Genomic DNA, 26,908 nt, shown 5'->3' with positions numbered 1-26,908 from the left:
ATCCCGATCACGTGATCGGATCGGGACATACCTAATTATAACCTTTATAACCTGTTAAGGCAGCTGAGTGGCGCAGTGGGCAAGGCACTCGCCACTAACGCAGGATATGCTGGTATCGAGCCCAGCTCTCTGTGTTGCTACCGGCTTGGCCGGCCGTCATACTAACACAATTGGCAGTGTTAGAGGGTGGGAAAGCCGGTGGGTGGGGATTGGACATTGTGGACAGCGACTCCTACAGGTCGGTTGGGTGATGCCGGTGCGGCGGAAACAGGAAGTATCGTGGGCAGCGTGAGCCTCCCACGCGTTACTCCTCGCCACTGAGCGTTCAAGCTGCTGCGGTGAAAAGATGCGACAGTCTGCCTCCTCGTGTACCGGAGGGGACACGTGATTCAAGGCTTCTATCCTCACTACAGCCGACCAGTGGGAGGCATAGTCTAGCAACGTTCAAGACAGGGGAGGGAAGAATTGGTAATACGAAATTGGGATGGGAGAAAAATAGAAAATGGGGAGAAAAAGTGGATAAGAAAAAAAAGTTAAATAAAAATAATTAATGTTATTATTAGTGCAGCATTTCCGTTTCATTTGATTAATTTCCTCACCCATGTTATTTGTTCTTAGCCAGCATTCTAGATAGCAGTAACAGCACACGGCATGGGTTTAATGGAACAATGGCGGGGCAACAGGGTCTCGGTGTAACCGAGGAATAGTCCGCCTATACTTTCAAACTAAAGTCAAATAAAATCACAAGAATTGATATCTGATCATCAACATAATGGTTTTATTCACCTTCCTCTTTCCACTCCACAACACAACAACCGACCTGTCAGAGCCTCTCACTAGATGTCCAAGATGTTCCAGAACCAACCACTCAAAGGTCTTCATTATGTGTGACATTAGTGCGAAAGGTCAGAACTGGTGATGTGCTACTGGTTGGAATGAGGTTCTGGTGCTTAAATCATACAGGTCATAACTTGATAATGGTGATGAACTTATCTTTCATAAGTGGCAAAAGACATTTTCGGCAGTTTCAGAGGCAAGATCCCAGTGGACATTCGACCAAAAATCTATTTATAAATTGTAATTATTTAGCTGAGCATGATATCTTCTGTAGCACTTTCAGGAAATGTGAAGAGTGAACTGGTAACGTGAGACAAAAAGGACAACTGGAACGCAGAACATTTAGAAAAAGATCTCTCTACACCTAGACCCACCATCGTCAGATGAAGCATTGCTGTCCCCACACTCCATCTTGACCTCCTTGACGATGCGTCTCACTCGGTGCCGGGCCTTCACCTCCTGCAGTTCTCCATAGGGCTGAGCAGGCAGAACTCTGGGCTTCAGTGGAACATCTAGTCTGCCCTGAGCAGAGTCCAGTAAGTCCTGTGGAAGAGGCAAGAGGCATAGAGTGAGAGCGTTCACATGTAATAGAAGCCATTGGGAGAAGCTGTTTAACCTGTTCACTACCAAATGGTTAACCCCATTCACTGCGACAATACAGAAGGTTAACCATTTCACTGCCACATGACAAAGGGTTAACCCTTTCACTACCACACTACAGAAGGTTAACCCTTTCACTACCACACTACAGACGGTTAACCAACCAGAAACATTGAATATGATGGTTTACACATATCTGTGGTTCTAGCATTGAGAGAATACCTGAATATAAATATCTTAGGAGTGGGGCTCGATGAGACATTTGCATTTAATTTTAATGTTATTCTATGTGGACAACCTTGCCTCTAAGGCCATGTCCAGACTAAACCGATTTTGGTCGTATCAGGCAAAGTATTTGATCGTATGTACCTTTCATCCACACGGAACTGCGTTCTGGCAGCCTGAATACGCTACTTTCTGAGACCGGCTCTCAGAGTGCGCAATTCTGAAGACGCCCCCCTTGCATCACCATCTTTACAAGCGATTCGAATCTTCTCCTGAACCGATGATGCGATAGCCCACCTCTTCCTTACCCCGCGTGTGCAAACTCAGCCAAACATCACAACAACAATGGCATCGTACAGAGTAGTTCCGTGTTCGTGTTACAGAAGCTATTGAGCTTGATCAGGCTTTTACAGCTAAATGTACTGCGCCTGTACTACCACCGTCGACAACAGATTGACATCTCCCTTAATCACATGCAAACCCAACCAACAAAAAAAAACATGATACATATATATGTTTATATGTCCAGATATGTCCTGGCTAGAAGTGTTTATTAAACACCAGGAGTTATTATTAAACAACAATGGCATCAGAGTGGTTGCGTTCGTGTTACAGAAGCTTGATCCGGTCGATTCGATTCGGTCCGCTCGATCACTTCACAGATGAGCTGGACATGCTTCTAAGCTCCTTACAGGAAGATGGTACCCCTCTCCTTATTGGGCGACTTCAACCTGCCCGACTCATCTCAGTCAGTCATAGTGGTCTCCCTCCTACAATCGTTTGACCTGACTCCCACTGCCATGCCTCCCACCAAGCTCCGGGAGGGTCATCAAAGAGAAGTCGCCTATTCTCAGTCCTTGCCCCACAATGGTGGAATGAACTACCCACCCCAGTTAGGACAGCCGAAACCCGTCCAATCTTTCGCCGCCGACTAAAGACGCACTTCTTCAACCATGATCTGAATTAAAAAGAAAAAAGAAAAAAAGATCTAACCCTAACTAACATTACTGTCATGCACTTGTCCTAATAAACTAACCTACACTGTAGCACTCAACACTTTGATGAACATTGTTACTCAGCTGATAGAGTTGTGCCCTTCCTGATGACTTGTCGTACAGAACTTGTGAGTCGCTTTGGATAAAAGCGTCAGCTAAATGACTAAATGTAAATATAATGTAGAAGCTATTGAGCTTGATCGGGAGGCTACTGTGATGCAATACACGATACTAGCTAGAGATTAGCGTTACATAGCTGGCCTTTTTCTGAAAACCCAAGTAGTAGCCAAGCACATACTATTACATAGCATACGCCTTCAGTTGATCATGACAAATCATCTCTTACCTTGACGATTAAAAAGCCTCCATCATTTAGTAAATAGTATTCCCATGGCTCGTGTTGAGCTGTAGCCAGCGAACTAGCGTTGATGCTATGCTATCAACATTAGCGAAATAGCTAACCAACTAAATACAATAGACAGTGGTATCCTGAGGTAACGTTAAATACAGACAACGTTTGCTAGTCGAAAAGACTGGACACACACAGGGACAAGTTAAACATCAATCAATTAATTTAATACAACACAGGTCGTTTGAGCTGCCTCCGACCGCACCACGGGGCTATTATATTATATACGGCTTTGAGCTCTCTTTCTCTCCTGCCGATTAAAATCAGCAGCTCTTCCTCCTCCTCATTACCGGCTGCCTGTGAAGCTGCATTTGCGCCGTGTGTGTGTGTGTGTCTCTCCTATCCGTTGGAAACTAGCGTTCGCTCAAAAGCACAGAACCGGACACACAAGTTATCGAAAACAACGACAACACTTCCGGTCTGGGGTTTTCAAAATAAAACAGCGACGTCTAAAACAGGAAAGACATTTATTTTGTAAATTTGTAGCACGCACTTATTATCTTGAGACGTTCCGTTTTTACGGAAACCTTTTTTTAAATGAAAATGAAATTAAAACGAAAAAGATCAAAATCGTTTTAGTCTGGACAAGGCCTAAGTTGCGACAGAAAATTTGCAATTCCTATACAGAAACAGAACCAGCTTCCGAACTTCCGGTTTAGCTGTGGAATGGAGTAGGTCGCATGTGACACAGCTGCTCACCCGTTATTTTTTTTTTCGTTTTAAAATCATAATTATATACCATTAATGCGTTTAAAACTTGACGCATATATCAACTGAGACTATCAACTAACTATATTGACCAAAAGAATCGAGATGCCATCAAGGAAAAACCTAGGGAAAGACCAAAAACTAGTCGAAGAGATCCCGCTACGTGACCCAGGATACGTACAGCGGGCAGCAGAAAGTATTGACTCGACAGAGGCCGCTTCAAGTTCAACCCCATCAAAGACCTCCGCAGACACCGAACATATCATCCGGAAAATGGAAGAAATGGGGAAGACAATGGAGAAGAGAATGGAGGGAATGGAGGAAATGATCACAGAATCACAGAAGATAATAACTCAAAAAGTAGATGCTATTAAAGAATCTATTGAAGGCAAAATCGATGCGCTGAGAGCGGACGCCGAAGCACAGAATAAACGCACCGAGGCTCTGGAGAAAGTAGTGGAAGCCCACGAAATCAAATTCACTCACATCTACAAGGAAGTAGACGCTAACACAGTTAACCTAACTGCCGAGATGAAGGGGAACTACAATGAAATCAAGACGGAGCTCAGCGAAATAACGGAGGAGCTCACGCGAATCAATAAAGAACAGAAAGCCAAAATATTCGAGATGGAATATCAAAAACGCAGGCTGAATATTCGCATTGTCGGTCTGGACGAATCAGTGAGATGTGAAAACCCTGAAGAGTTTGCCACAGAATTACAGAAAATCTTGGGAACAGGAATCCTTCCTAAAATACCGGAGGTGGATGAGAGCTTCAGATTGGGACCCCGCTCCAGTGACAGCAACGCTAAGCCCAGAGTGATATTAGTTGTACTGCGCCAAGTCAGAATAAAAGAAATGATTATGCGTGGAATTCGCAGGATGAAAGGCAATCTGAAACACATGGAGGTACCAATACACTGCTTTGAAGATCATTGTCGTGAGGTAGTGGAACTGCGTGCCAAGTTCAAGACGGTGATGTCTCAACTATACCTGGGGAAATACAGACCCCTACTAATATACCCTGCAATACTTCGCGCCGTCGACAAACAAGGAGCAAAATTTCTCCTCAAATCGCCTGAAGAGGCAGCCAAATTCCTGTCTGAACAGGAGCAGATTAATGTATAAATGGCCTTTTAAATCTCAGTTATGCAAGGTCACCATATAGTACAACCTTTAATAATCAAGGATTTGGGACAGAGAGACCTACGTGCTCAGAGTTTTTGAATACTTTCCCCGACGTGTATATTATTGCGGACATATTGGATTTAAGATTGGAACACTCCAGAACATACTGGAACATTCAGACAATGTAAAAATGACATATTGGAATAATCTAGAACATCGAAGCATTCTTTGATATATGGAACATTCTGGAATATCAGCAATACGTGGTCATTCATTCTACCAGAAGCCCCTCGGGGGAATAATCAACAGCTATCTAGAGGCAAACCACAGAGCCATCATAGCCGGCCGGCTGAAAGATCACTCTACACAACGATCATCGCCCACCCCGGTCGGGGGAAATGCTGCATATACGTATTTAAAAATTGTTTTTTTATTAATGGGAAATAATTTCACTACTTCTCCAATTAATACTTTAGATGTTTAAGCATAGCAATGCTCTTTTAAGATCTAAGTTAATGTTCTCTTCCTTTTACTTGTTTTTTTTTTCTTTCTTTTTCATCCGCTCTCTCTGATTTATTGAGGCTCTCTCTTCAGTTCAATACCTTCATATTATTCATGGGTTACTATAAATTACTATAAATTACAAGTTCATATAAAATGTAAGTGATTAAGGCATGACAATTGAAGCTTATTTTTGGTCTTTATTTTTAGTTTATCTCATTTAAATTTTTATTTATTTATTTTTTACGGGTAAGTGGCCAAGCCACAGTCGACATTCTACTTATGGTAGAATTTAGAGTGTTAGATCCTATGGTATACATAGGAATGTTAAGGATAATTGGATCATTCTGGGATATCCGGTGGTGCAAGGGAGAGAGTCATACGCAAAGGTTGTGTTCATGGAACACAATCCTGTACGACTCTCGGTGGGAGGGAAGGGTAGGGGATTTTTATTTGTATATATGTATGTTTTTAAGCTCGGCTCTCAACGGGACCTCACTAGTGGGATGTATATCTAGTATTGCCTCGCACTCTAGAAGCATTACCAAAAATTACAATGCAACATGTATAGACTATGGCTAGTTTGAATATAATGATATGGAACACCGGGGGAATAAATAACCAACTTAAACGCAAAAGCGTGCTCACACTGATGAAAAAAGAACATGTGGACATTGCTCTGCTAAGCGAAACACACATTCTAGGGAAAGACATAGGTAAATTAGCGGACAACATATACCATAATATCAGTCACTCCTCTATTGGTACGAGAACTCGGGGTGTAGCAATAGTCGTTAAACGTAAGTTGAATATTGTACTAAAGGGAGTATGGTCTGATGTAGAAGGTCGGATAACTATAGCTAAGATTGAACATAAGAACAGGAAAATAGCGTTGATAGCGGTATACGCCCCAAATTTGTACGAAGAAGATTTCTTCACTACACTAACCAATGCAATGTTAGACATTCCCGATTACTCATTTATAATAGGAGCGGATTTTAATGCCATCTGGAACCCAAGGATAGACAAATCTTACCTCGCCTTTTCCAGCGAACAAAAGAATTCATCGAAGGCATTAAAGGATTGGTCAAAGATTACAGGTGTAAAGGACTTATGGCGGTTACTTAACCCCACGACCCGAAAGTACTCTTGTCGATCTGCGAGACATAAGACACTATCCAGAATAGATTATGTCTTTGCATCACAGAAACTATTTGATAATTATGAAGTGGAAATGATACCCAACGCACTATCAGATCACTGTTATTTACTCCTTAAAGGTACATTTGGTATACTATCCTCCCGAGCCCCAAGATGGCGATTTAACTCGTTGCTGCTTAACAACAAGGAATTCATTACACAACTCAAAGAAGCTCTTATAGTATTCCAACGGGAGAATGTAAACTCGGTGCAAGACCCCAGAATAATATGGATGTCGGTAAAGGGAATGATCAAAGACTTCACGGATAGCTTTTCCTCCAAAATGCGCAAGAATCAAAACACAAAACTGGATGAGCTGGAAACGCTTTACTCAACGTTATTTAATTCTCTGAAATACAACAACTCAACTCGACTAGAAAATCAAGTTAACGTACTAAAAATAGAGATCAATGACATATACAGACAACAATCGGAAATACAAATACGCAGCACAAGACAACAGCAGTACTCTCATGGTTCCAAACCCAGCCACCTATTAGCCATGCGATTAAGAATTAATGCAACATTTGCAGATATAACTACCATTAGAGCACAACAAGTACTTGTAACAGATCCGGTAAAAATAAACGATACATTCAAAGTATTCTACTCCGATTTATATAAATCAGAAATGACCTTCGATCAAAACAAAATGGACACATTTCTTAATCAAATTATTCTCCCTAAACTTTCAGAGGATGACGCTAAACAGTTAGAAATACCGATCACACTAGAGGAACTCAAGATGGCCATAACCGCAATGAAAAGTGGTAAGGCTCCAGGAAGAGACGGTTTCCCATCAGAAATGTACCTTTCTTGTTGGGACATAATTGGCCCCTTATTACTAAATATGATCTTATACTCAGTCAAAGAGGGGAACTTCCATAAAACCGACAATATTGCACTCATAACAGTCCTCCTTAAAAAAGACAAAGACCCCAACGAGTGCGGTAGTTATAGACCTGTAAGCCTCCTCGGAACAGATATCAAACTGTACTCTAAGGTATTAGCCATCAGATTACAAAAGCATATGACGTCTTTAGTTCACCCGGACCAAACTGGCTTCATAGGAGGCCGCCTGATCACTGAGAACATAAGACGTATACTGCACGTACTTGATGCCGACAAAGAGGATACCATACCTAAGGCGATACTGTCCCTGGATGCTATGAAGGCCTTTGACAGGCTGGAATGGTCGTATCTGTGGGCAGTGCTAGAAAGGATGGGGTTAGGAAAAGGATTCATCGATATGATTAAAGTATTATACAAAGACCCATCGGCCATGATTATAACAGGCACAATCATCTCCGATATCTTTCCGGTATCGCGCTCAGCCAGACAAGGTTGCCCTCTTAGTCCCGGTCTGTTCAATCTATCATTAGAGCCGTTAGCACAATATATAAGACAATCCCAATCCATAGAACCTATCGTAATCAAGGGCACACAACAAAAAATTTGTTTATATGCGGACGATGTAATATTGTTCATGAAAAACCCCAACACCACATTGCCTCATCTGCTCAAGTTGATTGAGGACTTTGGTGATTTATCGGGATTTAAGATAAATTGGCCGAAGTCGGCTTTCCTTCCACTTAACACCCCTGCAAAAAAAGATACAACCCTCCCAGGACAGATACCGATGGTAAAACATTTCAGATGCTTGGGAGTGGAAATATTCCCTACCATAAGACAAACGGTGAAGCACAACTACACAAAAATCCAAAACAAAATCAAAGACGACCTTGATAGATGGGCAAAACTTAAGAACACAGTACAAGCACGGATATCAATAGTTAAGATGGATGTACTACCTAAAATCAACTTCTTCTGTTCAATGCTACCGTTACCCCCTCCAGAGGGTTACTGGAAAAGATTACACTCCTCCACATACAAATTTATTTGGAATAACAAACCACCACGTATAAAAAGATCCACCGCACAGAGAAATAAAGCAGATGGTGGCATGGCATTTCCAGATTTTTTCCTATATTTTAAGGCGTACTCATTAAGTCCATTGACAACATGGTTTGACTCCCAAGCATTAGCATCTTGGAGGAAAATAGAAGAAAACATAGTAGCCCCACATAGACTGAAGGACATAGCACACACTAAACTACCAATCAAGCACTGTGAACGAAAATTTGGCCCCATAATTACTCATGCGATCCGGATATGGCGTGAATCACAAAAAAAAAATCCTAACCCACAAGAATGGCACAACCATACTCCCTTATTCAATAACAATGCTCTCTTAATTGGAAAACGACCTATAAGATTCCCTATATGGGAAAAGCAAGGCATACACTCATTAGGGGATATTTTTAACAAACAGGGTTTTTGTAGTGATAAAGAAATACGCAAAAAATTTAATCTCACCAAGTCCACATGGCTTTTTCACAAACAGTTAGAGCTATGTTTGAAGTCTCACGGTGTTCCATTAGACAGACCAATTGAACACCACAGATACCACAAATTCTTCTACTCAAGAGAGACATCGAGAGGTTTTGTTTCAGAATTTTATCATCAATTACTAACGTCCTCGTATGAAACCCTCCAACTTGACTCTGTCTGGAGGAGGGATATACCAGACCTGGAAAATGACTTTGATTGGCAAGGAGCCTGGGCAAATGTCCGACTTACATCAAGGAACCCGGATCATCAACAAATCAATCTTAACTATATTCACAGGACATACTTGACTCCTATAAGACTGTGCCGAATGGGGCTCAAACAAGATTCCAAATGCACCCAATGTACAAATGGGGACGAAGGGACATTTATGCACATGTATTGGGACTGCTCACCAGTTAAGGCATTCTGGAAAGATGTGACCCAACAAATATCAAAACTCGTATCTTGGAATATACCTGTACACCCCTCGGTATTGCTGTTGAATGATGTTTTTGAGTTTGCAGTGAATCCACAGCTAAAGAGATTGGTTTTATCGGGTATCACAGTAGCCAAAAAGCTGATCGCATCACGCTGGTTTCAACCGGAAAAAATGTGCCGTAAAGTTTGGTTTCTTACATATCTCGATGTAATTTACCATGAAATATCTACAGCAAGAATTCTGGGTCTCAATGAATCCAAAATGTCAATGTGGTTAGAAGTGGTGGAGAGAATAAAAGCTAGCTTATAATGGTAGTGTCTGGTTAGGTGCGAGGGATAGTGGAGGTACTTCTCAAGGTGGGGTCCGGGAGGGGGGGTTTCGAGCTGAGCATATGTATGTAGGGTTTTTTTTTAGATAACAGGTATTATGGGTATATCTTATATAAAACAACTAACCAAAATGTGATCTCATTGGATGTGCCCTGACAATTAATGCTTGTATATCTTATCGTGTGTTGTCATGTTTGTTTATATGTTTGTTTTAAAAAAGAATAAAAAAAGAAAATACAAAAAAAAGAAACAGAACCAGCTTTCCTTTGATTATTAGGAAGAGAGTTGTCGAAGCAGTTTTCTTATCAGTCTTGGACTATGGTGATGTAATTTATAGGCATGCTGTAGCCTCAACCCTTAAATCCTTGGACTCTGTATATCACTCTGCCCTCAGATTCATCACTAATGATAGATACAACACTCATCACCGTGTCCTTTATGAGAAGGTTGGTTGGTCCTCGCCGATATTGAGGCGAACAAACACTGGTATTTGTAAATTTTTTAAGCCCCTTATTGGTAAGCTACCTCCTTATACTACATCATTATTGGAATTAGTGTCGTCACGATACTGGAATTTCGAACTTCGATACGATACCTTGAAAAGTATCGATATTCTATACCATTTTCGATACCACGGTGATAACAGCATCTAAGTTAATTTACTTCTGACCATTATAGTCAAAGTATTTTCCTATGAACTGAAACTCATAAGATCAAATAAGGCTGTGTGGTGATTAGACATAATTTACCCACGGAACTGTTGTTGGGAATATTGGTTCCGCACGGACGTTATACAGTGTTGCTATCCTGTCGGCATCTAGTCAGTTAGCTAGTAACGACACAGGTGTGTTGTTGTGATTTTCGATGCACAATACATTTTCAGAACTCTCTTTTGAGACCCCGCCTCAGACTCCTATCCTTCGGAACTACAGCTAGCATCATTGGCGTTCAGTTACAGGTATATTGGCCAACGTTAGCCAGCCACTGCACTACGAGCTGCTAGCCAGCCAGCTACCTTTAATTCACAATACAACAGCCAGCTAGCCAGCTACTGCACTACGAACTGCCAGCCAGCTAGCTGGCTACCCTTAACCCACAATACAAGCGCTATCCAGCCAGCTACTGCACTACGAACTGCTAGCCAGCTAGCTACCTTTAATTCACAATACAACATCCAGCTAGCCAGCTACTGCACTACGAACCTACCCTTAACCCACAATACAACAGCTATCCAGCCAGCTACTGCACTACGAACTGCCAGCTAGCCAGCTGGCCTCCCCCAATCCACAACACAACAGCCAGCCAACCAGCCGTACAAAATATGGTCTCAGCCAATCGCATCGATTTGTACAGTTAGTTTAGCCAGCCACTCCATTGTGAATTAAAAGGTAGCCTGCCAGCACAGCCCGTATTAGCTAGCTACAGTAGCTAGGTAGCTAATGTTAGCCAACGGAAGAATGATAGCTAGCCAGCCAACAGCTGCAACAACGGACGCCAATGATGTTATCAGCCGTTGATATTATGAGCTATCAGTAGCTAGCCAGCTAGATAACGTTAGATAACGTTAGACACCGCCTCATTAAACTAAAGTAGTAGTAGTAGTAGTTGTATTCAGTCATCATCTCACACAATACAATATGCACAATAATTTTCCTATATTTTATTCGACGGTGACTGAAGCATAATGCTTATACAGTACATGCCAGTCCTATATGCTTAACAAAATTAAGACTCCAAAACAGTATTCTAAAAGAAATTAACAAAAAAAAGTATTATTCACCTTTGTAGTTTTCAAAAATATCTTTACAAACCATTTTCTTAAAAACCAAAAGCGAATTACTTGTTATTAACTTTATATCAGCATTGTTCCACAAGTTAAAGGAAAACTCCAAATGTTTATTTTGTACATTATCTAACGTTAACACTAAACTAACTTTAGGTTAGTTGTAACGTTAGTTTAGGTTCGTGTTAACGTTAGATAATGTACAAAATAAACGTTTTCCGCTGCTATAAACGTCGCACTTTTATTTTGAAAACCCCAGAAAGGAAGTCATTATATTGCTTTACCATCCTCCTGTTCTGCGTTAGCTCCGGTTAGCTCCGAGCGTCCAGTAGTTAGTAGTATATTATCAATACCAGCCATTGGATTACTGTTTTCTAAATTGGGGAGGCTTTTAATCGTCAAGGTAAGAGGATTTTAAGTCATGGTATCCATAAACTTCAATCGGTTCGGATCCTTTGAAGGAATGAGAATATCAACAAACCTGTAGGGAACGTCACGCTACTGTCCTGCCTCACTTCCAGTGATGAAGCTAAGCTATGCTAACGGAGCGACTGTTCCCTAAGCTAAATGCACGCACAGAGACAAAAAAGGTATGTATCTTCTTGTCTAACTCCAGGGAAGATGTTAAATAAGCTAATTTCCCAAAATGTTGGAGTTTTCCTTTAACCCCCAATAATAGAAATACACCTCCTTTTAATCCCTTTCTTAGCTTTTTGAACAGTAAATTTACAAATATCTCTCAAAACCGTTCTATAATAAACCAAACCATTAAATTTCATAACATGAGACTTTATAAACAATGGATTTGTGTGGTCATAGTAGCCACTAGCCAGCCTTAAAAAGGTGCTGAATGGCCCGCTTTTGTAGTAAGATCAGATTTACAGTATTTTTAAATGTTTAATTGCTACTGACAGATATTTTCCCTTGAATATAGTTGAATAACATGTTGTTTCCATGTTAATTTCTGATCAATAACTACACCTAGAAATGTTATCTCAAACCCTTTCTATTTTTACATGACATATTTTGTACTCGATATCCCCCTATATTTCTTTTCAATTACCAAAAACAATAAATTTAGTTTTCTTAATATTGAGAGACAATTTATTAACATCAAACCAAGTTGAGAATTTCAAGCTCTCTTTCAATATCAAGCAGAAGTTCCTTAAAATTATTTCCTGAGCAATATAAAATTGTATCGTCTGCAAAAATAACAAATTTGTGATAAAACAGAGGTAGTCCTCATTGGCTCCAAGTCCACACTCACCAAGCACCCCAGTTTCACCCTCACCATACTAGACAACTCCTTGGTTTCCCCTTCCCCCCAGGTCAAGAGTCTGGGTCGTCCTCGACAGCACCCTATCATTCCATTCCCACATCAATAACACCATCCGGTCCGCCTACTTCCACCTTCGCAACATCAACCGCCTCCGCCCTTCACTCACTCCCAACAGCGCCGCAATCCTGGTCCACTCCCTAGTCACTTCCCGCTTGGATTATTGCAACTCCCTTCTCTTTGGTCTCCCCCACAAACTCCTCCATAAGCTCCAACTGGTCCAGAACGCTGCTGCCCGTATAATAACCAGAACCCCTGTCATCAGTCACATCACCCCCATCCTACTCCAACTACACTGGCTTCCCATTAAACACAGCATAGACTACAAGATCCTCCTCCATACATTCAAGGCCATCCACAACCTCGCCCCTCCATACCTGTCCGACCTCCTCCACATCAACATTCCCACCCGGTCCCTCAGGTCTGCCTCCTCCATCAACCTGACCGTCCCCCCAGCCCGTCTGTCCACCATGGGGTCAAGAGCCTTCAGCTACTCTGCCCCCCGCCTCTGGAACTCCCTCCCCCCCGACATCAGGAACATTGACTCCATCATCCCATTTAAAACCCACCTCAAAACCCACCTATGTCTGATTTTATTTTGTAATGGATTGTGATTGTAAATGAACTGTTTTTAAATTGTTGTACGGCGACCTTGAGGGTCTTGAAAGGCGCCTTGTAAATAAAATGCATCATCATCATCAAATTTGAACAGTTCAGCAACATTACACATATCATTAAACGTGTCTTATAAATGGCCTTTTCCAGTGTTTAGCATCGTTTCCTAGCAATATGGGTTTGTATCAATGGGGTCTGTGTCTCTAATTCTCATTTTGGCGGATTGCTCCAATTCAGTTGAGACAATATCCTCCCCCAGTGAATTAAGCTATTCTGATTTGACTCGCTGTCCTATGTAGCACGGAGCTGATCTGCAGTAACGCCCCCTCTATGGTTGTAGCGCAACCATTCGCTCAACAACAGAGCGAGTGGAAATACCTTCCTCAAGCGGGTGCCGACAGAGACAGCAGAGAACGAGCGAGAGAGAGAGAAGGAGAGAGAGACAGGAGCTTCTCTCGAAACACACAAAACCTCCCGACCGCGCGCCGCGAGGATGGGGCTTCTCCACTCGCATATCACTAGGGATGGGAATTGATAAGATTTTATCGATACGATTCCATTATCGATTCTGCTTATCGGTCTGATTCTTTATCGATTCCCTAATCGATCCCTGATCAATTTATAATTTCAATAAATAAATTGGAAATGCAACAGAACTACCGGTATGCTGGTTAGAATAACAACATGCAACTTGACATTTCTGATTGTCATTTATTGTTCCCCATGTCAGAAAAATACAAAAACTGTAAAAAAAAAAAATTAACTATAGCCTACACTTAAATTAAATAATGCATTAGAGATTCTCTTAAAACATTTTTATTTTTTGAATTCTTTTATTCTTAAACTAATTTAATCTATTGAATAACGACCTGTTGAATGTAACTACAGTTCAATATCGTAAACTAATTTAATCTATTGAACCGTAGTTGCATTCAACAGGTCGTTATTCCTCTGACTTCTCTGTCTCTGGTCTTTCAGAAGACCAGCGCGCACACACACACACACACACACACACAGAGCTCCCTCCTCGGTCCCCGCTCGCCCCTGTCCTGTAAGGTATAATTGGCTCGTTTTGCTACACGGACATGTTTGTATGTTGCACGGTACTTCCTGACCTACCTACTAGTAAACGGTCAACGTGATCACACGCTCTCCGTCTCTTATTATATGTGAACTAAAGAGTGCAAGGTTTACACAACAGCCCCCACCCCCTTTTTTATTTTATTTGTACCTGTACTACCTGCTGTCAGCTGTTATCTCTCTCTGTGTGTCTGTATGAGCTTGGTTAGCTAGCGTTAGCTCGGCGGCTGTTAGGTTGCCCCGAATTAAATGAATGACTCGGTTCTAAAGCATTAGAGTAGTTTTCAATCACTGCACTTAGAAACAGTCAAACAGCGGGAGCGTTTCGGGAGCATATGACCAAAACCCAGGCAATTTCGAGCCCTTAACACATTGGCCGCCATGCATTGTACCCATCATTGGGCCCAGTCTGCCACCGCTGTAAGCCTATGGAGATGTTTACCTTCTTTGCAGGGCTATAACTTTTTAAATATTATAGCTATATCGACATTACTATGGCCCATTCAACTTCGGGTATCTATTGTTCCGGATGTGGGAACGTTATATTTTTTCATTCATACATTGTTGTGTTAATACCGTCGAGAATATAAGTATGTTTTTAAGGTTTTCTGCAGTAATTCCTAAAACGCGAGTTATAGGCCCTGATGCATATGATAGATTATCGATTGGCGTTTCTTTCCTATACACGCTATATTAAAAAATTCAAATGTATATGATCGGTATACATATGCTTCATCATGTGTGAATAAAAGGGGGGGGGGTCGTTTATAATTCCTTGATCGTCAGTAGCGTCTTTTTTTACTATGGGTTTATACGTTGATCAGGATTGCAGTGAAATAAATAAACAATCGGGCTGAAAATAACGTTAGATTACTCTTACCGTTCGCAGATGAGACTGGAGGAAAAATATTCCAATTATTTGACGTCGATCTGCTATATCCATTTCCCATTTGTATGACGCAATAAACGCCAAAATCATATTGATTATTGCGTTTCGAAAGCGATCCCAATGCACTCAAGTGTGTATCTAGATCCACGCTACAAGATATTACTGACGGAGGATTCTCCCAGATGCACTGAGCGCCATTTCCGGTTTGGCTTGGAGTGTAAATCGCCCGAAATCCACCAGGGGTCGGTATTGAGGCGTTGCAATATCAGACAGGGTCCAACTGTGGTCCCGGAGGGAGGCTGGATGAATTATGAATGCCATGGCGAAGAAATGAAATATTGATCCCAAAAACGAGTTACCTCATTGTTGGCGTTCAACGCATGGCGGGCAATAACGAGTGAACTCGTTGTTGGCGCACAATGTGTTAAGGCAGGGGTCGGCAACCTGCGGCTCTTTAGCCAATCAGCTGCGGCTCCCTGGCCCAATTTTTTTTTTACTATTTTTTTTTTCTTCTTATTTTGGAGATATGTCATACTGTGACACTGAAATTAAAAAATATTTCAGACGGTGGTACATGGTACATAATGGAGCAGTCGGTATACACACGGCTGCCCCCACTGTCGTATATTACAGCTAAATTACCACCAACTGCCCGAACTCACCCTATTATCTCTCACATACAGGCCGTATGGAAGAAGGTGTCTCGCATCTTTCATATCAACCCCCATTTAAGCCTGTCAGCAGGCTTATGGGCCAACCCAAAATTGTGTATATGCAGATCCCCCTTTATGTGGAAGGAATGGATAGACAAAGGCATCCTCACCCTGGGGGACCTCTATGAAGACGATGCATTAAAATCTTTTGAAAAACTGATTCAACAATATCAGCTGGCCAACAATCAATTTTGGAGATATTTACAATTGAGGCATCTTCTCATAGGCACATTTGGCTCGCCACAGACCCTCCCCCAGGGTACAGACCTGCTGAAAAAGATTTTGGCTATTTCTGGGTTGGGACATGAGGCCTCGGTCTACTATTCCATGTTTATCGACAGGGAGGGCAGTGGGATATCCTCTGCTCTCAAAATAGTCTGGGAAAAGGATCTAGGGGTCACATTTGAGCAAGAGGACTGGGATATAATCTCGGGGATCCCCAAACAGGTGTCCAGGGATATTAGAACAAGGCTAATACAATTCAAGATCTTCCACCGCATTTATTGGACCCCCTCTAAAATGTATAGACTGGGCCTGAAAGAGAACCCAGATTGCTGGAAATGTCACACAGGGGAGGGGGACCTAGTCCATGCACTCTGGTCATGTCCGAAAATCGGAGACTTCTGGAGTAACATACATGACTACATCACAGAGGTCACAGGGACGGAGTATGATTTCTGTTCTGGTTTATATATCCTGGGGGATCCCCGCAGTCTTAGCCATATCGCAAAGCCCCTAGCTGATTGGATACAGACTAGTATAATGATAGGCAAACAGATCATAATGAGAGGCTGGAAGGCACCAGAAGGCCCGTCATTCCGAGAGTGGAGTGGAGAACTGGGTAGGGTAGCTGCCTATGAGAAAATATCTTTTAGTTTAGGAGAGAAAGGAGACAAATATATTAGCAAATGGGGGAAATATTTGCAATTTCACTTACTATAAAAGGAGGAGGGGCACACTTGTCCAAGACAGCGACGATACACATGAGTATAGAATACCTGACAAATGCACCATGTTTATGTAGACAAGAATGGCTCTATGTTTTAATGTAGATTTATTTTTTCGTTTGGTGTTTCCTTTCTGTTTTGGTACTACTTTCCATTATATTCTCGGCTTAGTCTAATTTATCTTTCTATTTTTTATTTTTTATTTATTTTTTGTTATGGTAGAATTTTTCGTTTGTTTAGGTTTACTTATTCTAATGTCTTTATTTTTTATTTTTATTTTTTTTCTGTCTTCCCCCCCATATGGGGGGTATCAGTGTAACCTAGACGTTAGGGGTCCAGGTGTCTATGTTGTCCTTCAGGACTGACCCATGCTGATGCAAAATATGTCATTCATTGTATTGTCCTGAAGTACTGTGTGCAAAAAGAAAAAATATGCAATAAAGTATAAGTCATAAAAAAAAAATATTTCATCTACTAAAATATTTAGTCAACAAAAATATTTCATCAACTAAAATATACAGTATGTCACACCCCGCGCCTCTCCCTGCCGTCTGCAAGTGGCTAATCTTGAGTTTCCGACCCCCCAGTAAGCTAACCATGGATAAATCCAAAAAAAGGAAAGTCTGAGGAAAATAGAGGGTTTAATTCAGCGTGGACAGATTAATTTGCTTTCACGACTAACGATGCAGGCTTACCTGTATATGCCTGATATGTGGTGCGAAATTTGCGAACAACTAAAAATTTACTTTTTATTTTATAGATTTTCCACAAATAAGGGAAGGACTCAAATAGAGCTGCATAGTTCAGGGTTTTATTTCAAAGTAGGTCTACAGATGCCAGTGTTTTTTCTCCTTTTCTGTGTTTTATTTCAAAGTAGGTCTACACATGGTAGTCTTTTTTCAAAGTGGACTACTTTTTATTTTATAAATGTTCCACAAATAAGGGAAGGACTCAAATATACCTGAATAGTTCAGGGTTTTATTTCAAAGTCGGTCTACAGACACCAGTGTTTTGTCTCCTCTTCTGCGTTTTATTTAAAAATAGGTCTACACAGCCAGTATTTTTTCTCCTCTTCATAAGAGTTTGAGGTTTTCCTTTGTTATAACAGGTTAAAACAGCAATAAAAAGTCAAACATTTTCTTTTTGTTGCTTTATAATCCCATTAACACATTGTGCGCCATAAACGGCGTAAGTCGTTATTGCCCGCCATGCGTTGAACGCCAACAACGGCGTAAATCGTTTTTGGGATCAATATTAAATGTTTTCGCCATGGCATTCATAATTCATCCAGCCTCCCTCCGGACTGCAACGGCACCCTGTCTGAGATTGCAACGCCTCAATACCGCCGCCTGGTGGATGGTCGGGCGAGTTACACTCACGCTAAACCGGAAGTGGCGATCGGTGCATCGAGGAAATTCCTCCGGCAGTAATATCTTGTTACGTGGGTCCAGACAAACACTCGAGTGCATTTGGATCGCTTTCGAAACGCAATAATCTATATGATTTCGGCGTTTATTGCGCCATACAAACCGGATACAAAATGGATCTAGGAGATCGACGTCAAATAATTGGGATCTTTTTCCTCCAGTCTCATCGGCGAACGGTAAGAGGACACTAACATTATTTTCAGCCCGATTGTCCATTTCTTTGTTTACAATCAGTCTGATCAATATATCAACCCATACTAAATAAAGCCGTTACTGACAATCAAGGAATTATAAACGACCCCCCCCCCCTTTCCTTCACACATGATGAAGCATAATGTATACCGATCATATACATTTGAATTTTTTAATATAGCGTGTATAGGAAAGAAACGCCAATCGATAATCTATCATATAAGGGCCTATAACTAGCGTTTTTGGAATTACAGCAGAAAAGCTTAAAAACACTTATAATCTAGACGGTATTAACACAACAATGTATGAATGAAAAAATATAACGTTCCCACATCCGGAACAATAGATAATCGATGTTGAATGGGCCATAGTAATGCAGATATAGCTATAATATTTAAAAAGTTATAGCCCTGCAAAGAAGGTAAACATCTCCATAGGGTTACAGCGCTGGCAGACTGGGTATAATGATGGGCACAATGCCCGGCGCCCAATGTGTTAATGCGACAAACTGTGTGCTATAAGTATAAAGTATAATAAATCGCAAATTACTTTGGGTATGCAATTGTCAGGCGTTTTATGCTAAATGTGGGGTATGCTTGGGAATATATAAAACGTTATACACTGTTATCTTCATTTTAACGGTAAATAGGTTGTGCGGCTCCCTGAGCATTTTATTTTGTGGGAGGGGGGAAAAGTGGCTCTTTTGATAGTAAAGGTTGCTGACCCCTGCCTTAACACATTGTGCGCCAAGAACGGTGTAAAATCGTTATTGCCCGCTGTTACAAAGGGTCAGATTAAACCGAATATATATATTTATTACTTGAGATACTTTGTATAATATTTGTATATCGTTTGATATCCCTTGTATATTCTTTGTACATATACACGGAATATCCCTTTACCTAGGTACAGGCCAGACCAATATATTCGTTCTCCTATTGGACAGCGACCCCCCTAGGCGCCAACGGCCATACCCCCAATGTCTAGTTCAAAGTCACCGCTAAGACATGTCTCAACATGCCCAGGTTTTGCGCAGTAATACGAGACAGAAATGAGGTTGGCACTAGATTATTCACCTTATGTATAAATACGTCGCAGGTGGATACAGCAGTAGTCTTGTCTTATCCTAAAACGTTCGTTCAACGTATCGTTCGTTCCTTACTAGTAAAGCCTTCATCACGAGTCAACGACCAAGTGAAGTGAGCAACCTTGCATCTAAATAGAGCACTTAGAACCGCGTGCGAATAGGATAGTAAAAGTGTCAGAGCTTAGTAAAATAACGTCAAGTTCGACCTAGTTAATGTGAAGTACTGTGCACAGGAGAATCTACACCGGTGAATGCAGAGCCTTTTCCGGCTGGATTATTATTGCTTTGGTACCGTGGCTGCTGGAGCAGAGAACCGTCTACCCCACTACTGTGTGGGATCAACCCGTGAGGAGCATCACTCGAGCCCGTCTCTAGGAAGAGGCTGGCTGGCTTCCACCTATGCTGTCGCGCATACTTGGATTATAGCTGCTGCTTTGTCTGCCGATCGAGGGGAGTATATGTACCGACTCCCATAGCTGGAGCTTATTGATTCCTCATTGATCCAGACTTTTGCATTCGAACATTCCTCTCCCCTGCTGGCTTACAACCGGAGGGAACCCCCTTAGTATCTCCAGCTGACCTACGAGTGTACCTTATATAATTCTTATGCTACAGGTGGTATTAATTATCCCCTTCGTAATATGCTCATGGACTTACGCTCTTGACCTATTCATGCACATTCTTCGCCTTACAAGCGCAACTCTAATTCTCAATACTGTAAGATAATATTGATGCTCTTCTAATAAATATTCCAAACAGGACTTTCTTTGTTAAGCCGTGTTATTGTGTGGGTGTTCATCACATATACCTGTGTACTGTATGGCCAGTAGTAATGTACATAACTCAGTAGTGGTTTAATGATACCATACTCTCAATACAGTCAGGGAATTGTACCCCTCAGTTACAATTGGTCCTTCGAGCCGGAGGGTAATTAGCGTAATATTCATATAATATTAATATTGACATGGCCAGCGGTGAACACTCCACAACCGGCTCTCCTAAGCTAGAACGCCCGCAGCGCAGATGGCAGCCACCTCCTTACCTAGAGGACTACGCTGCCAGTCTACTACCTAGCTTTATACAGACGTTAACTGCGGATAAAATAAATAAAGCGGATAGTAAAAGCATGTCAAACCCTACCGACCAGGCGACCTTGCCAGTAGAGACCCTAGTGGGTTCTAACGTAACTGACCAAGCTCACGGGGGGGACCAGGAGGGACATGACATGACTATACCCCCCGACAACGTCAACGGGACGGACCCCGGAGAGCTCCAGGATAAAGAAAGCGCTCCAGGGACGGAACCCGACCCACTACCAGAAGAGAAGCGCACCCAGGAGATAGACCTCCTCGGAGCGCGACAGGAGAACGGATCTCCAACGAGCACTGCCAGAAGCCGATCACCTCCGTCGGTGTCTTCCCCCAGCGAGGCGGACAAGATGCTGGCGCAGGCATTCATCGCCACCCTGGCAGCCTCCACCGAACGCGATCGACTTCAGGGTGAACGCGATCGACTCCAAGCGCAACAGACGAGCGAGCGCGAACAAGCTGCAGACCAACGAGAGCGCTTTCACGCGCAACTCCAAGCGCAAGCCCTCAGTGAGCGCGAACACGCTGCAACCGAGCGAGAGCGCTTCCAGGCGCAACAAAGGAGTGAAGACGACCGCATAAGACTGGAGACCAGACGCCTTCAGACGGAAGAGAACATTGAAAGAGGCCGCGCCGATGCGCAGCACGCCGCCGCCAATGCACAGCGCGACGCCGCCAATGCCCACCGCGAAGCACAGCGCGACGCCGCCCATGCCCAGCGCGAAGCAGAGCGCGACCGGCTGCAGGCGCAGATGGTAGAACAATTGATCGCCATGGCGACACCCCCTCTCTCCGCACGGAGCTCCCGGAGATCATCACGACAAGGGTCTAGGGCACATTCCCCTACCCGACCAAGCGACCCGGGACCCCGCCAACAGGAGGATCCTGTCCACGTCTCCGAACCCCCTCCCCGACCGGTCCATACGAGACCCAGCAACCGGGAAGAACCGGCCTACGTCGCCGAGAGACTGACCAGAAGACTCCAGGACCTAGCAGAGGAAGAGGAAGAGGAAGAGGAGGAATGTCAAGCCGACCAGCAGCAACGTACTCTGGACCAGGAGGCCCAGTACAGCCCAGACGTCAGCCCCGAGTCACTGCGCTACAAACCCCCGACTCAACTCACGGGTGAGTTTGACGCACCGTCAGCACCGAGGAACAGCACCTGGGTACCCGGCCCCTGGTACCCACCAAGTACCAACCCACGACAACACGTACGGGGAGACTCGCCCAGGAGGCCTCTTCCCCAACGCTCACCGATGTGCCAGCCATCCATGGCATCGTACCTTGGCACACCGACGTTCCCGGATTTTACACGCGAGGACAGAGCACAGTACACGGAGCTACGGATGTGCTTAGAGACTATGATGTCCGACGTCCCCGATGAAACGTACAAATATGCTATCCTCCTCAAGCACCTGAAGGTGCCCAGAGCGCATAATATAGCGCTGGCATATTCCAACTCAAGTACCCCATACACCGCGGCTCTAGTAGCCCTCGACCAGCGTTATGGACGCATATGGGACTACGTGATACAGGAAATAAGAGATATCGACCGCCTCCCCCCAGCCAGAGACAACAGAGCATTGGATGACCTCTCTATCAAGGTACAGTCCCTGGTAGGGATGCTGGGGTCCCAAAAGGAAAAAGGGATATATGAACTGTACGCTAACTCTAATGTAGAAAGGATATTAGAGAAGCTCCCTCCCGCCCGACAAGAGCGCTTCAGGCGGCAGAGAGACCACCGCGACCCCAACGGCCCAGAGGCATCCCTCCTAGACCTATCTGAGTTCCTCGCCAGGGAGGTCAGCAGCCTACGACTGGACACGTTCATGTGGAGTGGACCAAGCCCAAGACCAGGACCTCGGGGATCAAATGATAACCGCCGGTCGGTGACCGTTATGCACCAAGCCGAATCAGTACCGCAGCACAAGAACCACAACACCCCCTCGACGAAAGAGGAGTGGAAGATTGAATGCCAGTACTGTGAAGGGGAACATCGGCTGTACCAATGTGACAAGTTCAAGAAGCTGACCACGGACGAGGTGAGTCAGTGGATCAAAGACCACCGCCGCTGCTTCCGCTGCGCGCGCAGCCATATGGCAGCTGAGTGCCGCTTGAAGAAGAAGTGCAGCAGGTGCGGCGGCGCCCACTTGGAGGTCCTGCATGACATCAACAGGCATCCGCCAGGACAACAAAGTGGGCCCGTCGCGGTAATGTACCAGGCCGAGGCGGTGGCACCAGTACCGAAGATTCACCAGACCGCCCCCTACTGTGACGGCGGACACTGGCTGGCACAGTGCGCCGAATATAAGACACTGAACCCCGTCCAAGTTGACCAGTGGCGTGAGGCGGCCCAGGCGGGCGCCGCTTACCGCGCAGCACTGTGCGGGCCCACCAGAAGATCCAAGGCAACCGACCAACAGGAGTGCTCCATATAGACCAGCATAGCGGGACCCCCCCGAGTGCTCATCAAAGTGGTCAGAGTGCTCCTGAGCTACGAGGACAAGGTCCTGGACACTTACGCCGTCCTAGACAATGGGTCTGAAAAGACTCTCCTCCTCGCTTCCGCCGCAGCCCAGTTGGGCCTGCGGGGTGCCAAAGGAACAATGACCATACGTAGGGCTGGGCGATATGGCCTAAATATGATATCACGATATTTTCTGACCTTTCGGCGATACACGATACGCATCACAATGTTTTTCTTTTTTTCCCCAAACAATTCATTATGAGGCTTACCAAGACAGTATTTGAGTTTGCAAGCTAACATTAAAGACAAAATAAAATACCCATGCATTTAGCATTTTTATATTATATATTAGATTTAGATTATTGGATTATTAGATTATATATTGCGTATATTTAGCAATGACATTTTATATGATTTAGATATGAAATATGATGAATTGAAAATGGGGGACCCTGATGTAAACAAGACGAAAGTCTTTCTCTGGTCTGCATCCCCTTAACAATTGTATGTATTGAGCTGCTGTACTGTACCCATTCTGCAATATGTTAATAAAGTTTTAAATCAATCAATCAATCAATCAATCAATCAATAGGATTTTAGCATTTTTATGAAACTACTGTATATTTGTATGTCTCTAAATGTTTTGATGAATTGAAAATGGAGGACCCTTATGTAAAAAAGCCGAAAGTATTTTTCTGGTCTTCATCCTCCAGTCAGTCCACTGTCAGCTGTACTGTATTGTACCCATTCTGCAATCGTTAATAACGTTCATTCATTCAATCATTCAGCCGGCAACAGAATAATTTTGATTGACAGTCGAGTCTGCCAATTACGTCACACCGCTTGTACCCGCCCTGCTGTTCTTAGCACCAATCGGCAAGCAGCGCTATTCTTTTTTTACATTCCTGAATGCCCTCCATTGATTTTAACGAGAGCTCAGCTCAACGACAACAACAACAGCTCACCGCAGCCGACGAGTGATTACTAGCGCACCGCAGCATGACAACGAGGCATAATGATTTTACTGCAACAAATGTTATAATAAAAGCCTTTCCATACATCTGTCTGATTGAAAACTTTATTAACAGACCGCAGAATGGGCACGCACAACTCGGCACGGACTGAGATATGAACAGTAACGCTTGATATCTATGTCGTCATCGGACGTTGCTATGTTTGGGTAAATACGCTGATGTGTAACTATATAACGTGTAACTATATAATGTTGATGCCACAAAACGAATGCCTTTGTTAATCATAAGTACTAACTTTGATGCAGTAGTGTGTGTGTGGGAGCGGCGTTGTTCAAAAGTTTGAACGGGGTGGACCAGATTGACGCGACACAATCCTCTTGGGCAAAACATCACGATATCCACGATACGTTAAAAAAGTGTATCGTTAATGAACTGTACCCGATATTTATATACAATCGTCATATCGCCCAGCCCTAACCATACGTACCATCAGAAGAGACCAGAAGACCATAAAGGGTAAAAATGTCTCCTTCAAGATAGCAGCGGTGGACCAGCCCGAGAAGCAGTATAGTATTACCAACGTCTTCACTAGCCACGACATAGGCCTGTCACAGTACACCTACCCCATCCCACAGCTGATGGCGAAGTATGTGCACCTACGTCAACTACCTATACCGCTTATCGACGGCGCCACACCGACCCTGCTCATCGGCTCCGACCACGCGGACCTCATTCTCCCAATTGAGGCGGCCCACATCGGACCAAAAGGATGCCCAGTCGCGGTTCAGACCCGACTGGGGTGGACGCTCCAGGGCCCCCTCTACGGACTTGACAGTCAACCCACGTCTACACGCTGCCTACACACAAAGGTGAGCGACACCGGCCACTCTCTCGTACAGCCCGTTGAGAGGCTATTGACATTAGGCGAGAGGCCTGTGAGAGAACCGTGGGCACAAGAGGGAGTTCCGAACTCCACCCCCCTCAGCTGCGCTCCAGACCCAGCACCCCAAGCGACTCCTTGATGGGGCGGCCGGAACCGGCCCCTCCTCAGACGGGGTACAGACCAAACAAGAGGAACAGACGGAGGATGTGGAGGCGCAGCCAAGCACAGATCAAAGCAGTCTCAGGCCCGCTTCCTCCTAACCCCCCTACCATCCCTTCCAGCCCGTCAGAAGCGGGTCAAGGACGGGGACAACTTAAAAGTGGACACAGTCGTCGTGATCATAGACCAGTCACTACCCCGAGCTGCGTGGCCGGCCGGCCGCGTAAGCAAAGTGATCACTGGTGCCGACGGAAAGGTCAGAGCGGCAGAAGTGCTCGTCCAGGCACGGACATACACCCGACCCGTGGCGAGGCTGATAGAGTTGCCAAGGCTACCCGACTCCCTTAATGACGACCATGACCCACTGACTTTGTGAATTGCCCTACTCCCCACAACGGACATTGAGTAGTGGACAAGACGGTTAATCTGTCTCTGCTTATCTAATTAGGTGCGGACTAATTAGGAGGCGGCTGTTACAAAGGGTCAGATTAAACCGAATATATATATTTATTACTTGAGATACTTTGTATAATATTTGTATATCGTTTGATATCCCTTGTATATTCTTTGTACATATACACGGAATATCCCTTTACCTAGGTACAGGCCAGACCATAATATTCGTTCTCCTATTGGACAGCGACCCCCCTAGGCGCCAACGGCCATACCCCCAATGTCTAGTTCAAAGTCACCGCTAAGACATGTCTCAACATGCCCAGGTTTTGCGCAGTAATACGAGACAGAAATGAGGTTGGCACTAGATTATTCACCTTACGTATAAATACGTCGCAGGTGGATACAGCAGTAGTCTTGTCTTATCCTAAAACGTTCGTTCAACGTATCGTTCGTTCCTTACTAGTAAAGCCTTCATCATAGGGGTGGACGGTATAAACGGTATACGGTATAAACGGTATGAATTTGCTCTACGGTATGGATTTTGACTATACCGTGTAACCGGTAGAGAAGCTCTAAAATAGCAATGACGTCGTCGTCATGTAACCACAGCGCGACTATTTCAATCGCATTTGCCCCTAAAAATAGATAGAATTAGTCATAGATAATAGATATGTGCAAACTGGAAAAAGTTATTTAGGAGGCTTCGCGCAGTGGGCGCAGTCAACACGCAATTGTCATTTCATAATAAACACATATCACCGCGGTGCACAGCAAGTTTCAATTTCAGTTCCTGGCATTTTTAACCAGTGGAGAAAGGTAAGAGATCTTACCTATCGTTTTTCTTATATTAATTATTCTACGTTAATAAAACATACCTGGTGATCAACTACAGTTTGCTGTAAACATTATGATATGTGTGTAGTGTTATGATAACGACGGCTGCAGCGGAGCCGGGAGGACGGCTAGAGCAGCAGTGGATTTGCGAAATAGCATGCAGCTGCAGAGCCGCAGAGCCAGGAGCTCTTTCAGGTCTGGTCACAGGCCGCTCAACAGCGCCCCCCCACCCACCCAACGGCTGAATTGCCCTGAATTGACCTGAAAGAGCCCCTG

At 43.7% G+C, this 26,908-nt stretch overlaps 1 protein-coding gene across 4 annotated transcripts in view; it reads right to left on the bottom strand.

Annotated features, from left to right (window-relative positions):
- Positions 1-26,908, bottom strand: part of nfrkb (nuclear factor related to kappaB binding protein) — a 178,235-nt gene that overhangs the window by 111,439 nt on the left and 39,888 nt on the right. For all 4 annotated transcript variants that reach the window (XM_084320314.1, XM_084320316.1, XM_084320315.1 and 1 more), the window contains one exon: positions 1,212-1,380. In XM_084320314.1, coding sequence (XP_084176440.1) covers positions 1,212-1,380 — 169 coding nt within the window. The remainder of the gene's footprint in view (positions 1-1,211; positions 1,381-26,908) is intronic.

Source organism: Notolepis coatsorum (genome assembly GCF_963971535.1).
Source record: "Notolepis coatsorum genome assembly, chromosome: 8".
NCBI classification, from domain to species: Eukaryota; Metazoa; Chordata; class Actinopteri; order Aulopiformes; family Paralepididae; genus Notolepis; species Notolepis coatsorum.
The sequence above is the reverse complement of the archived record's forward strand: the minus strand, read 5'-3'. Positions and strand labels throughout refer to the sequence as shown.